The following is a 14,464-nucleotide window of genomic DNA, read 5'->3' on the forward strand; positions in this document are numbered from 1 at the left end:
TTAGGTCAATGATTCAGACTTATAACTCTAAAATGATTAAGTGCTGAATGAGATTATTAGGTTGCTTATATTGGACCCTTGTAATAAACAGGTCACAGTTATGGGGGAGCTGCACTATAGGGGAAACGACAGCAAAAAGGCATGGCCTCACTGTCAGAACTTTGTGGAAAAAACTATTGTGTTGGTTCAGTTCATTCAAAGAGTCGCCCACTACATTAACATTGATGGCCTACCATCAAGGTAATCCATGTCTGATCGGTGGGGGTGCAACATTCGGCACTCCACCAATGAGTGGTTCTCATTGTTGGTGGCGGCCGCAACTGCCCAGAAACAGGGCTGCACAGTGCAGCTCCATTGAAGGAATGGTGGCCGCGGCAGGGTACTGCACCCTGATGATTTGAATAGGCTGTATTGTTAACGTTGTTACCTATGACTGTTGTGTTTGAAACTGTTAAACTGTAAAGCGCTGCGGAATATGTTGGCGCTATATAAATAAAGATTATTATTATTATTATTTATAGGCGGCGGATGTGCAGTATCTGGTAGAGGCCACTATTCAGAATGAGTTTCGCTATGCAGCACTGTAGGTGAGAAGTTCTTACCGCCACAGAGAAAAGCTGATCGGCAGGGGTGCTGAATGTTACATCCCCACCGATCAGACATTGATGACCTATCCTAAGGATAGGCCATCAATGTTAAAGTAATGGACAACCTCTAACTGCTCTCCTTGGAACCTGGACTGCCTCTTTCCAGAAGAGGAAGTCTGTTTTGGTTTGTTTTTTTGTTTTTAAATCAGATCATTTTTCTTAAAAACAGACTTCAATCCATGTTCCAAAGTGTAACAAATACAAACACTAAGGGTAGGTGCACATGTTCAGGAATTAGCAGCGCTTTGGAAGCAGCACATGTCCGCTACATCCAAAGCGCGGCCGGCTATTAAACGCAGGTCAATCCGTATGTGATCACTGAACGGTGCGGAATCACCGCGTCCAATATATTGCACAGGTGACATTTATCTTGCGGAAGCTCACGTCTACATGCTGTGGTCTAGAAAGATGTGTCGCATGTGTGTCTGCAGGTGAACCACAGGCGTCCCTGGACACATAGTGGGCATGGGATTTACCGATAGTGTGCACATACCGTAGTAAGAGATACAGTAATACTTAAGGAACTATCCATATAATACAAATTGAAACTTGAATTTTTCTAATGTAAACACTGAGTTGAGCGTATCGTCAAACTCAAAATACTAAATAACAGTATTTTCTATTTTTAGGCAATTTCCTTTCCCTCCAACTCAAAAAACCCAAATGCAACCTGTATCAGCTTTCATTTGGATACATCATAAAAGCGCTGAAATCATCTGCATCATCCGTTCTTTTACTAAAATACTAGAGGGGCAACCCCAGAGTGTTCAACCATTATTCCCCCCAAAAAATTGCATTTGTGTACTGAATTTCATTTTTTGATGCACTGATTTTTCAAGTCGTATTATATTAATTCTGCAGTAGCAGTGGGACTGGAATCTAACCAGTGTAATGCAAGTCATTTGTGAGCTTAGAATAAAATACGAAGCATACCTATCATAATTGGGGACCCGCAGTCCATCGCCTCTACTTGCATACTCAAAATTCACACTTGTGGATGGAACCAAGCTTTTATGTAAGAGATCCATTCCATCAGAGATACCACTTCTTTCCAAAATACTCCAAGTCTGGTGTATTCCCACAGCATGTGCATTACATGGGCTTTATCACTGCCACATCTAGGACACCGTGAACCGGGCCTAATTCCCATTTTGTGGAGAACACTAGGGGTTGGAGATACTCTGTAAATTCGGTCTAATTGAGGAGTGTCTGGTTTTTAGAACATTACATATATTGAAGTCACAGCACAACCAATTTCATAAGAGGCTGATTAACCTATTGTTATATTCTAGAATGTATGAAAGACACTCAGAAGGGGGAGAAATAACTCAATGCTAAAAATGAGAGCCGTCTTTGCATGTATCACAATACAGTGCTATTGGGTGTGTGCTTCACAACTGATAGATCTACAGCCCAGAAACAGCCCCGCAAGTGACATCACTGGAATCAGGGGCTCTGTGCCGACATAATGCTGCTCTCAGACAACATAGCGAAAACCTGCTAACATATTCCCTGTAAAGAGGAACGGTCACCATTCTTGACATCAGAACTCTGCTGTGATGCTACCCTGTTATTTTTCCTGCAACCGTGTAAAAATTGACTACAGGGTGACGCCATTTTCCCTGCACAGGCAGCTCCCCAGTGTGCAGTAACATACCCCTAGCCTAGCCATACATTTATAGCAGGAACCAGGGGAACAGATAAACACCCCGGCGGGTACGTAGGAGTTATGCATATTCTCGGGCACAGCCTCGCTTCATACACTTGTATTGGCCAGGAGTATGCATAACTCATACGAACCCGCCGGGGGGGGGGGGGGGGGGGGGTGGGGGGATTCACAAGTCTGCAGTCACAGAGCGACTGCAGACTTATCGATTTAGATCAAACAACCCTTTTAAAATGAAGAACAAAGCCAAACAGGTTATGAAGGTGGACAAAACGGACTTCTGCTATTGTAAATTATACAAGTGATTATTCTTCAAGGCATTACTCACCATTTGCATTTCCAGCCTCCCTTCGGTACAGTGTGCAGGGGAGGGTCGAGGCAGTATGTGTGGTAACTGATGTCACAGTCATCACAGAGCAGCAAGCGGGACGGGTCCGTGGCCTTCCCACACACCTCACAGACAATGCACTCCACGCATCGCCAGCCTTTCAGCAGCATCACCTTTGTAATCTGGATATACAGGCACATAGGAAGGAGGAAAAAAAAAAAAATATAGCAGTTTTATTTTTCTACTAGCTGTACTACCCGGCTTCGCCCGGGTTAATGACTGCTGTTAGCAAAATAGAATGTGTTAACAAAAATTTATTCTGCACACAAAAACCACAAAACAAATAGATAGAAATGTAATTATTAAAAGGCAAAAACTAAGCAAATAGAAGCATTTCACAACATATATTAGCTTTGTTATACTGAGAATGTCTTTGTTGCCTATATTAACCAATCAGAGCTCAGGTTAATTAACTGTAGCAAAATAGAAGCTGAGCTGTGATTGGTTGCTATTGGCAGCCTGATAAATCCCCAGCCAACAGGAAGCCCTCCCCCCTGGCAGTATATATTAGCTCACACATACACATAATAGACAGGTCATGTGACTGACAGCTGCCGTATTTCCTATATGGTACATTTGTTGCTCTTGTAGTTTGCTTATTAATCAGATTTTTATTTTTGAAGGACAATACCAGACTTGTGTGTGTTTTAGGGCGAGTTTTATGTGTCAAGTTGTGTGTGTTGAGTTGCGTGTGGCGACATGCATGTAGCGACTTTTGTGAGATGAGTTTTGTGTGGCGACATGCGTGTAGCAACATTTTGTGTGTTGAGTTGCATGTGACAGGTTAGTGTAGCAAGTTGTGTGCAGCAAGATTTGTGCATGGCGAGTTTTGCGCGTGGCGAGTTTTATGTGTGGTGCATTTTGAGTATGTGCAAGTTTTGTGTGAGGCAACTTTTGCATGTGGTGCAACTTTTGTACATGTGGCAATTTTTCTGTGTGTGCAAGTTTTGCATGAGGTGAGTTTTCCATGAGGTGAGTTTTGCACGTGTGGCGAGTTTTGCGTGAGCCTAGTTTTGCATATGGCGAGTTTTGCATGTAGCGAGTTTTGAGTGATGACTTTTGTGTTTCGACTTTTATGTGGCGAGGTTGGTGTGTGTGTGTGGTGAAATGTGTGCTGAGGGTGGTATATGTGTTCAAGCACGTGGTAGTGTGTGGCGCATTTTGTGTTTGTGTTCATATCCCCGTGTGTGGTGAGTATCCCATGTCGGGGCCCCACCTTAGCAACTGTACGGTATATACTCTTTGTCGCCATCGCTCTCATTCTTTAAGTCCTCATTGTTCACATCTGGCAGCTGTCAATTTTCCTCCAACACTTTTCCCTTCACTTTTTCCCCATTATGTAGATAGGAGCAAAATTGTTTGGTGAATTGGAACGCGCGGGGTTAAAATTTCACCTCACAACATAGCCTATGACGCTCTCGGGGTCCAGACGTGTGACTGTGCAAAATTTTGTGGCTGTAGCTGCGACGGTACAGATGCCAATCCCGGACATACACACATACATACATACACACATTCAGCTTTATATATTAGATATACCTGTATGTAATCTCCTGTATATAGTATATACCTGTGTGTCATCTCACCTATATATAGTATATATCTGTGTGTCATCTCCTGTATATAGTATATACCTGTATGTCATCTCCTCCTATACATAGCATATACCTGTGTCATCTCCTCCTGTATATACTATATACCTGTAGGTAATCTGCTCCTGTATATAGTATATACCTGTGTGTCATCTCCTCCTGTATATAGTATATACCTGTATGTCATCTCCTCCTGTATGTAGTATGTACCTGTATGTCATCTCCTCCTCTATATAGTATATACCTGTGTGTCATCTCTCCTGTATATAGTATATATCTGTGTGTCATCTCCTCCTGTATATAGTATATACCTGTGTGTCATCTCCCCTGTAAATAGTATATACCTGTGTGTCATCTCCTGTATATAGTATATAGCTGTATGCCATCTCCTCCTGTATTAGCCCTCGTTCACACGTTATTTGGTCAGTATTTTTACCTCAGTATTTGTAAGCTAAAATGGCAGCCTGATAAATCCCCAGCCAACAGTAAGCCCACCCCCTGGCAGTATATATTAGCTCACACATACACATAATAGACTGGTCATGTGACTGACAGCTGCCGGATTCCTATATGGTACATTTGTTGCTCTTGTAGTTTGTCTGCTTATTAATCAGATTTTTATTTTTGAAGGATACCAGACTTGTGTGTGTTTTAGGGCGAGTTTCGTGTGTCAAGTTGTGTGTGTTGAGTTGCGTGTGGCGACATGCATGTAGGGACTTTTGTGAGATGAGTTTTGTGTGGCGACATGCGTGTAGCAACTTTTTGTGTGTCGAGTTGCATGTGACAGGTTAGTGTAGCAAGTTGTGTGCAGCAAGTTTTGCGCATGGCGAGTTTTGCGCGTGGCGAGTTTTATGTGTGGTGCCTTTTGAGTATGTGCAAGTTTTGTGTGAGGCAACTTTTGCATGTGTTGCAACTTTTGTGCATGTGGCAATTTTTCTGCGTGTGGCAATTTTTCTGCGTGTGCAAGTTTTGCGTGTGGCGAGTTTTGCACGTGTGGCGAGTTTTGCATGTGGAGAGTTTTGCGCGTGGCGAGTTTTGAGCGGCGACTTTTGTGTTTCTACTTTTATGTGGCGAGGTTGGTGTATGTGTGGTGAAATGTGCACTGAGGGTGGTATATGTGTTCGAGCACGTGGTAGTGTGTGGCGCATTTTGTGTGTGTGTTCATATCCCCGTGGTGGTGTGATTATCCCATGTTGGGGCCCCACCTTAGCAACTGTACAGTATATACTCTTTGGTGCCATCGCTGTCATTCTTTAAGTCCCCCTTGTTCACATCTGGCAGCTGTTAATTTGCCTCCAACACTTTTCCTTTCATTTTTTCCCCATTATGTAGATAGGGGCAAAATTGTTTGGTGACTTGGAAAGCGCGGGGTTAAAATTTCACCTCACAATATAGCTTTGACGCTCTCAGGGTCCAGACGTGTGACTGTGCAAAATTTTGTGCCTGTAGCTGCGACGCCTCCAACACTTTTCCTTTCACTTTTTCCCCATTATGTAGATAGGGGCAAAATTGTTTGGTGAATTGGAAAGCGCGGGGTTAAAATTTCACCTCACAACATAGCCTATGACGCTCTCGGGGTCCAGACGTGTGACTGTGCAAAATTTTGTGGCTGTAGCTGCTACGGTTCAGATGCCAATCCCGGACATACATACATACATACACACACACACACATTCAGCTTTATATATTAGATATCAATTTCAGGTACAGGGAAGGGGGGGGGGGGAGAAGAGAAAAAAAAGGAGATTATACAGGGAGAAAAGAGAACACGTACCTTGCTGTTTACACAATACGGGTGATAGCACTGGGAGCACTGGGAACAAGCGAGAAGATGCCCCTCTGACCCACGTCCAAAGCTGCCACAAACAACACACATATCCTAAAAGGCAAAAAATAAAAAGCCATCGAAATCGAATATTGACGGAAAAGGGACAAAAGACCCTGTAAGACGCCTTACCTGCATGAGCACAAATTTGTCTGTGTTGGAGAAGAGCACCACTGTGTTCTGCATGGTATCGTCCTCCTCTTCCTCCTCCTCTTTCCCTGGAGAGCATTCAGCATCTAACATCTGACAATACAGGGAGCACATTTACAGGAGAAATGCCACATAATGCTAAGAAGCAGGCTGCATTTCAGCCACAAGCGCCATTTGTACAATCGGACCTGTGCACAGGAGCAAATAAAGCGCAATAGGATCTTATCCGGTATAAAAAGTAGAAATATATAAAAAAAACGGTAAAGGTTATGCTAACCTGGTAAGGCTGTGTACACAGCAGTTTTCAAAGCATAATTACTGAGCTGCTGCAGAGCCACAGGTCATCAGACCAATTGGAGGATTTTTAGAGATTTAAAAAAAAAACAAAAAAAAACATGGATTTCCGTGTGGTTTTGTCCTGAGGAAGAATTGTGTAAACTTCGAAAAACGTCAATAATAAAGGCGCAATACGTCTGTGTATCCTGGACCTTCACCATTCGTCAGCAGCGTGGAAATCCACTTTTTTTTCTCCAAAAATAATCTGATCTGTCTCACTTCATGAATTTTATTTCATGACACATTGTTCTTTATGATGGTGGTAAATTTAAAGGGTCATCAGAAAAAAAAAAAAGGTATTAGGCCGGGGGTCTCTCGCATCAATACCCGGCACTCGGACCGGAATGTGCGGCTGCATGCATTTCTATGAGGCTGAACGCTCCGGTCCCGAGTGGCGGCGGCCGTGCGGGGTATTGAGGAGCGAGTTTCTCGCATTGCACTTGCAAGTGTGACACTGGCCTTAACCTGCAGATATGGAAAAAATTTGCTGGTTAATAGAGCTATAAACCTGCCCGGTGCTCGCACTTAGTCAAACACTGCAGGGAGAAAATGAACTTTATTCCTCCTGTGGTATTCCGGTTTTAGTCATGGAGGCGGCATTGGTTCAGTCACCGCTCTGAGTATAACCGCGACCCCTGCCCTGACTGACAGCCAGACCTGACTGACAGCCAGCCCCAATGCAGGGCCATGGGCACGGTTATACTCAGAGCGGTGACTGCAGGGAGGACAAAGTTCATTATGTCCCCGCAGCACTTGGCTGAATGAGAGCTGAAGGTTAGGAACGCCATCAACCTGCAGATTAACAGCATTTATCCTGGCGACAGGTTCGCTTTAAGAGGATATGCTTTGGGTTTATGAAAAAATATCTAATATTTGACATTTTCCAATATTTTGCAAATTTTAAAACTTTTCTTCTCAATCTCTTAGTGTCAGCCCCCAGCTCCCCAGGGCTGTGATGAGGTGCTGTGACAAGTGAAGCCTAATCAGCGCTGGCGTTACTGTCTCCGCCTTTGTACAAACTGAACATGAAGAGGAAGCCTGGGCTGCAGCCGATTCCGGACTTCCTTCTCATGTTCAGTTTGTCCGAAGGCGGAGACAGTGACGCCAGCGCTGATTAGGCGCTGGCATCATGTGTCATTCCATCGCATCACAGCCCCGGGACCAAGAGCACCAACACCGGTGGAACGGAAGCTGGCACAGGAGGCAAGTATAGGCTTTATTATTTTATAGGGGCCGAACATTTATTTAAGAAGGGGTTGTCCTAGTAGTGGACAACCCCTTTAATGAAATCATGATGTGCTTACCACAATTTGTATTCCACATATCTCCCCTTATTTTTGTGGGTCTTAGGTAAGGTATTATTTTCAGCTCTACATTTTTGCCTAAATGACAGATTTCCTAACAATTTCTAGCAGGTTTGAAAATATCAGGTTTATTTCCCATGAAAATGCTCCCACCCCAACAGTAGACATCCGGGTCTGCTTGACCGTTCCAGAAGATTCTTTTGTAACAAAGCTTGAGTATGTGTATAGGCATTTATCAAATCTCACCGGCAAAGTCTCAATGGAAGAGGTCGTAGACTTTAATCTCGATCTGCCTCTACCCCTATTACCAACACCGCTACCTCCACGGGGTCGCCGTCTTCCAGGAAAGCTGCTGCTACGACCCTATAAATAAGACATTATAATATTAAAATGTAAACCTACAAAAACATTCAAAAGTCATCAAACATGGAGACTGAACAAAACTGGCACAAAAAAAACAAAAAAAAATTAGCACGGACGCATAGCACTTTTCATCCGTGCTGCCCAGATTAAAAAAAAAACAACAAAAAAACACAACAACAGAAATGTCTGAGTTTTGCAGACAGTCCATGAAAGCTAACATGGACATGTCAAATGCACCACAGATTAAAATAAGTATGTGTTGTACTCATGAAAAAAAACAACACTGACTGAACGTGTGATTGAGGCCTACAAGTAATAAATGCATATGGAGCAAGAGTGCTTACTCATGCTAAACATGTCCTGAATTTCCTTCCAAGACCCTATACAAATATTAATGGTTCCCTATAATCCCCATAAAGGGCTTGCTTATTTGGGGGATTTTAGGACAAACCATTTTTTCCCCTTCTTTTTCCCCATCGTCACATTTCAGGAGCAATAATACTTTTTCATTAATGTAGCAGTATGACTACTTGCTTTTTGAGGCTGAAATGGATTTGTCAGCGGCTTCATTATGGGGTACATATAACTTCATTCCATTCCGATGCAGAGAGCCGGCGACACTGAGGAGCAGCGACGAGAGGAGTGGATGTCATTTTTTTTTTTTTTTTTTTTTTTTTTTTTAATCGCAGCAGCATTATATGGGGCATATTTTAAAATGGAGCATCTTATGGGGCCATCATTAACCTTTGTGCAGCATTAGATGGGGCATATTTTTGTATGGAGCATCTTTTAGGGCCATCATTAACCTTTGTGCAGCATTATATGGGGCATATTTTAATGTGGAGCATCTTATGGGGCCATCATTAACTTTTGTGCACCTTTGTGATCCCGCTGATTTGGAGAAAGTTTTTTCGTGACATACTGTACTTCATGTTAGTGGTAAAATATCTTCGATATAACTTGCATTTATTCATGAAAAAACGGAAATTAAATCAAGAGAGTGGTGTCACACAAAATAGTTAAACAACATTTCCCACGTGTCTACTTTACATCAGCACAATTTTGGAAACAAATTTTTTTGGTTAGGGCGTTATAAGCCTTAAAAGTTGACCAGCGATTTCTCATTTTTCCAACAAAATTTACAAAACTTTTTTTTTTTTTTTAGGGACCACCTCACATTTGAAGTGAATTTGGGGGGGTCAATATAACAGAAAATACCCAAAAGTGACACCATTCTAAAAACCGCACCCCTCAAGGTGCGCAAAACCACATTCAAGAAGTTATTTAACCCTTCAGGTGTTTCACAAGAACTAAAGCAATGTGGAAGAAAAAAAATTAACATTTTACTTTTTCCACAAGAAAAATTACTTTGGAACCAATTTTCTTTTTTTATTTTCACAAGGGTATCAGGAGAAATGGACCACAAAATGTGTTGTGCAATTTCTCCTGAGTACGCCATTACCCCATATGTGGGGAAAGCCACTGTTTGGGCACATGGCAGGGATCAGAAGCACCGTTTGACTTTTAGAACGCAAAATTGGCAGAAATCAATGGTGTCGCATTTGGAGACCCCCTGATGTACCTAAACGGTGGAACCCCCTAACCATAATCCCAACCCACCCCTAACCATAATCCTAGCCCCAACCCCAACACATCCCTAATTATAATCATATCCTAGCCCCAACCCATCCCTAACCATAATCCTAGCCCCAACCATAATCCTAGCCCCAACACATCCCTAACCATAATTCTAGCCCCAACACACCCATAGCCATAATCCTAGCCCCAACCCACCCAACCATAATCCTAGCTCCAACCCCAACCCACCCCTAACCATAATCCCAACCCACCCCTAACCATAATCCTTGCCCCAACCCACCCCTAACCATAATCCTAGCCCCAACCCCAACCCACCCCTAACCATAATCCTAGCCCCAATCCCAACCTACCCCTAGCCCCAACCCCAACACACCCCTAACCATAATCCTAGCCCCAACCCCAACACACCCCTAAGCATAATCCTAGCTCCAACCCCAATCCACCCGGACATTCAGCGTCTCCCACTTACACACCACCTCCTCACCTCGCCTCCTATCTGTCGGAGTCCTGCAAGGTTCATTCCTAGGGCCCCTGCTCTCCTCCATTTACACCTTTGGCCTGGGACAGCTCATAGAATCTCACGGTTTTCAGTATCATCTCTATGCTGATGACACGCAGAACTACATCTCTGGACCAGATATCACCACCCTACTAACCAGAATCCCTCAATGTCTGTCCGCTATTTCATCCTTCCTCTCCGCTAGATTTCTAAAACATAATATGGACAAAACAGAATTCATCATCTTTCCCCCATCTCACGCGACCCCCTCAACAAACCTATCCATTACAGTAAACGGCTGCCCATTCTCCCCAGTTCCACAAGCTCGCTGCCTCAGGGTAATCCTTGACACTGATCTCTCCTTCAAACCGCATATCCAAGCCGTTTCCACTTCCTGCCGCCTTCAACTCAAAAATATTTCACGGATCCGTACATTCCTAAACCAAGAATCTGCAAAAACCCTAGTCCATGCCCTCATCATCTCCCGCCTTGACTACTGTAACCTCTTGCTCTGTGGCCTCCCCTTTAACACTCTCGCACCCCTCCAATCTATTCTAAACTCTGCTGCCCGACTAATCCACCTGTCCCCCCGCTATTCCCCGGTTTCTCCCCTCTTAATCCCTTCACTGGCTCCCCATTACCCAGAGACTCCAGTACAAAACCCTAACCATGACATACAAAGCCATCCACAACCTGTCTCCTCCATACATCTGTGACCTCGCCTCAAGGTACTTTCCTGCACGCAACCTCCGATCCTCACAAGATCTCCTTCTCTACTCCCCTCTTATCTCCTCTTCCCACAATCGCATACAAGATTTCTCTCGCGCATCACCCCTACTCTGGAACTCTCTACCACAACATATCAGACTCTAGCCTACCATCGAAACTTTCAAAAAGAACCTGAAGACCCACCTCTTCCGACAAGCCTACAACCTGCAGTAACCACCGATCGACCAAACCGCTGCATGACCAGCTCTATCCTCACCTACTGTATTCTCACCCAGCCCTTGTAGATTGTGAGCCCTCGCGGGCAGGGTCCTCTCTCCTGTACCAGTTGTGACTTGTATTGTTTAAGATTATTGAACTTGTTTTAATTATGTATACCCCTCCTCACATGTAAAGCGCCATGGAATAAATGGCTCTATAATAATATTATAATAATATTATATAATAATATTATTAGGTTTTTATTGAGTTGCCTAATAATTCTGCACAGTTATGGTTACCTGCACAAACAGATATCCTCCTAAGATAGCCAAATTTAAAAAAAAAAAAACACTCCAACTTCCAAAAATATTAAGCTTTAATATTTATGATTCTTTCGGGTTGACTGAGAAAGGAGATTTTTGTGTACTCACCGTAAAATCTTTTTCTCCGAGTCATCATTGGGGGACACAGGACGAATGGGTGTTATGCTGCTGCCACCAGGAGGACACTAAGTTAAACACACACAAAAGATTAACTCCTCCCCTGCAGTATACACCCACAGGCTGGACAATCCAGAGCCAGTTCGGTAACAAAGCAGTAGGAGTAAACCAGTTAACAAAAAACAGAAAACATGTCATAGTCAAAACACAGACTGAAAAGAACAGTCGAGCCAACTAGGCTAACAGGGAGGGTGCTGTGTCCCCCAATGATGACTCGGAGAAAAAGATTTTACGGTGAGCACACAAAAATCTCCTTTTCTCCTACGTATCATTGGGGGACACAGGACGAATGGGACGTCCCAAAGCAGTCCCTGGGTGGGTAACCAAAAGTTATAAATGCTGTGCGTGCCTACGAGCTACAGATGAGACACAGCCGCTTGTAGGATTCGCCTACCGACGGAAGCATCTGCCGAGGCCTGAAAATGCACATGGTAGTGTTTCGTGAACGTATGAAGACTGGACCATGTAGCAGCCTTGCAGACCTGTGCTGCCGATGCCTGGTGCCGGATGGCCCAGGACGCGCCGACCGGGTAGAATGAGCCTTGATCCCCGGAGGTGCGGCGTGACCCTTGACACGGTAGGACTCTTGGATGGCGGAACGAATCCACTTGGCAATGGAGGCCTTGGAAGCGGGAAGTCCCTTCCGTGGCCCTTCCGGAAGAACGAACAAGGCGTCTGACCTACGGAGAGATGCAGTCCTGGAGACGTAACGTCTGAGACCCCTCACTAAGTCCAGAGTGTGGAGCGCCCTTTCCGTGCGGTGGGAAGGAGCAGGGCACAGTGAGGGAAGGACAATCTCCTCATTAAGATGGAAGGAGGAAACGACCTTCGGAAGAAAAGTCGGACATGTCCGCAGAACCACCTTGTCCTGGTGGAACACGAGGAAAGGAGGCCGGCACGACAGAGCTGCCAGCTCAGAGACACGTCTAATAGACGTGACAGCCACGAGGAAGGCAATCTTCCAAGACAAGAACAGCAAAGACACTTCATGCAAGGGCTCAAAGGGGGGCTCCTGAAGAGCACAGAGAACTAGGTTCAGGTCCCATGGTTCCAAGGGCATCTTGTACGGCGGAACCATATGAGAAACACCCTGGATGAAGGTCCTGACCTGCAGCCTGTTTGCAATCCTTCTCTGAAAAAGAACCGAGAGAGCCGAAATTTGGCCTTTAAGAGAGCTGAGGGAAAGACCCAAGTCCACTCCTGATTGGAGGAATTCCAAAATGTGAGGGATAGAAAAGCGGAGGGGGAAACGTCCCCGCTTCCTGCACCAGGCGAAGTATGCCTTCCAGGCGCGGTGGTAGATGCGCATAGAGGAAGGCTTGCGTGCGCGGAGCATGGTAGATATCACCGTCTGGGGCAACCCTTTCTGCCTCAGTACCCAGGACTCAACGGCCACGCCGTTAAACACAGGGCCTCTGAGTTCGGGTGGTAAATGGGCCCTTGAGACAGGAGGTCTGCGCGGCTCGGCAGCCTCCAAGGTACGTCTGAGACCAGTTGAACCATCTCGGCATACCATGTCCTGCGCGGCCAGTCCGGAGCGATGAGAATTACTGGAATCCGTTCTGCCTTGATCTTCCTGATCACCTTTGCCAGAAGAGGGATTGGGGGAAAGATGTATGGGAGTCTGAAACCCTGCCATGAGAGAACGAGAGCGTCGGCTCCGAAGGCTGAGGGGTCGTGAGACCTGGCCATGAAGACAGGAACCTGGCAATTGAAGCGAGATGCCATTAGGTCCACGTCCGGGGTCCCCCATCGAGAGCATATCTGGTAAAAGATTGCGGGATGGAGAGACCACTCTCCGGGATCGAGGCTGTGGCGACTTAGAAAGTCCGCTTCCCAGTTTTCCACGCCCGGGATGAAGACTGCTGAGAGTATGGAATAATTCGTCTCGGCCCAGCGGAGAATGAGCGTCACCTCGGCCATGGCCGCTTTGCTGCGAGTGCCCCCTTGGCGGTTGATGTAGGCTACCGCAGTGGCGTTGTCGGACTGGACTCTGACCGCACGGCCGGAGAGGAACGGCTGAAAATGATGGAGAGCCAGTCTGATTGCCCGAATCTCTAGTATGTTGATGGGCAGCTGGGACTCCTGCGGAGACCAGCGACCCTGAGTCGAGTGGCGCTGGAACACTGCACCCCAGCCGAAGAGACTGGCGTCCGTTGTGACAACCAGCCAGTGCACCGGAAGGAAGGACTTCCCCCGAGTCAGGGAGGACCTCTTGGTCCACCACCTGAGGGACTGTCGGATTGGGCGAGAGAGAAGGAGACGGCGGTCGAGCGAGGCAGGATTCCTGTCCCATACTGCCAGAATGGCGTGCTGTAAGGGATGAAGGTGGAAAACCGCAAAGGGCACTGCCTCCATTGCCGCCACCATCCTGCCGAGAACCTTCATGGAGAAGCGTAGGGAGTGAAAGCGAGGTTGAGTAAGCTTCCGGACTTCTCTCTGTAGAGTGGATACCTTTCCCGGAGGTAAAAGTACTAAACCCTGAGAGGAGTCTAGGATCATTCCCAGGTAGGATATGGTTTGGGCCGGGACTAGGGAAGATTTTTTGAAATTGATTTTCCAGCCCAGGCGCAAAAAAGTATTTATCGTGATGTCTACCGCCTCTGAGCAGGACCGGAAAGAGGAGCCTTTTATGAGAATGTCGTCCAAGTAGGGCAACACCACTATG

At 45.6% G+C, this 14,464-nt stretch overlaps 1 protein-coding gene across 1 annotated transcript in view; it reads right to left on the reverse strand.

Annotated features, from left to right (window-relative positions):
- The window catches only part of KMT2D (lysine methyltransferase 2D), a 244,352-nt gene that overhangs the window by 144,071 nt on the left and 85,817 nt on the right, over window positions 1-14,464 (reverse strand). Inside the window, exons 12-15 of the mRNA XM_077297477.1 lie at window positions 8,155-8,271; window positions 6,251-6,361; window positions 6,068-6,172; window positions 2,642-2,823 (exon numbers count right to left, since the gene is read on the reverse strand). Coding sequence (XP_077153592.1) covers window positions 2,642-2,823; window positions 6,068-6,172; window positions 6,251-6,361; window positions 8,155-8,271 — 515 coding nt within the window. The remainder of the gene's footprint in view (window positions 1-2,641; window positions 2,824-6,067; window positions 6,173-6,250; window positions 6,362-8,154; window positions 8,272-14,464) is intronic.

The sequence above is a fragment of the Ranitomeya variabilis genome, chromosome 3, assembly GCF_051348905.1.
Source record: "Ranitomeya variabilis isolate aRanVar5 chromosome 3, aRanVar5.hap1, whole genome shotgun sequence".
Classification (NCBI taxonomy): Eukaryota; Metazoa; Chordata; class Amphibia; order Anura; family Dendrobatidae; genus Ranitomeya; species Ranitomeya variabilis.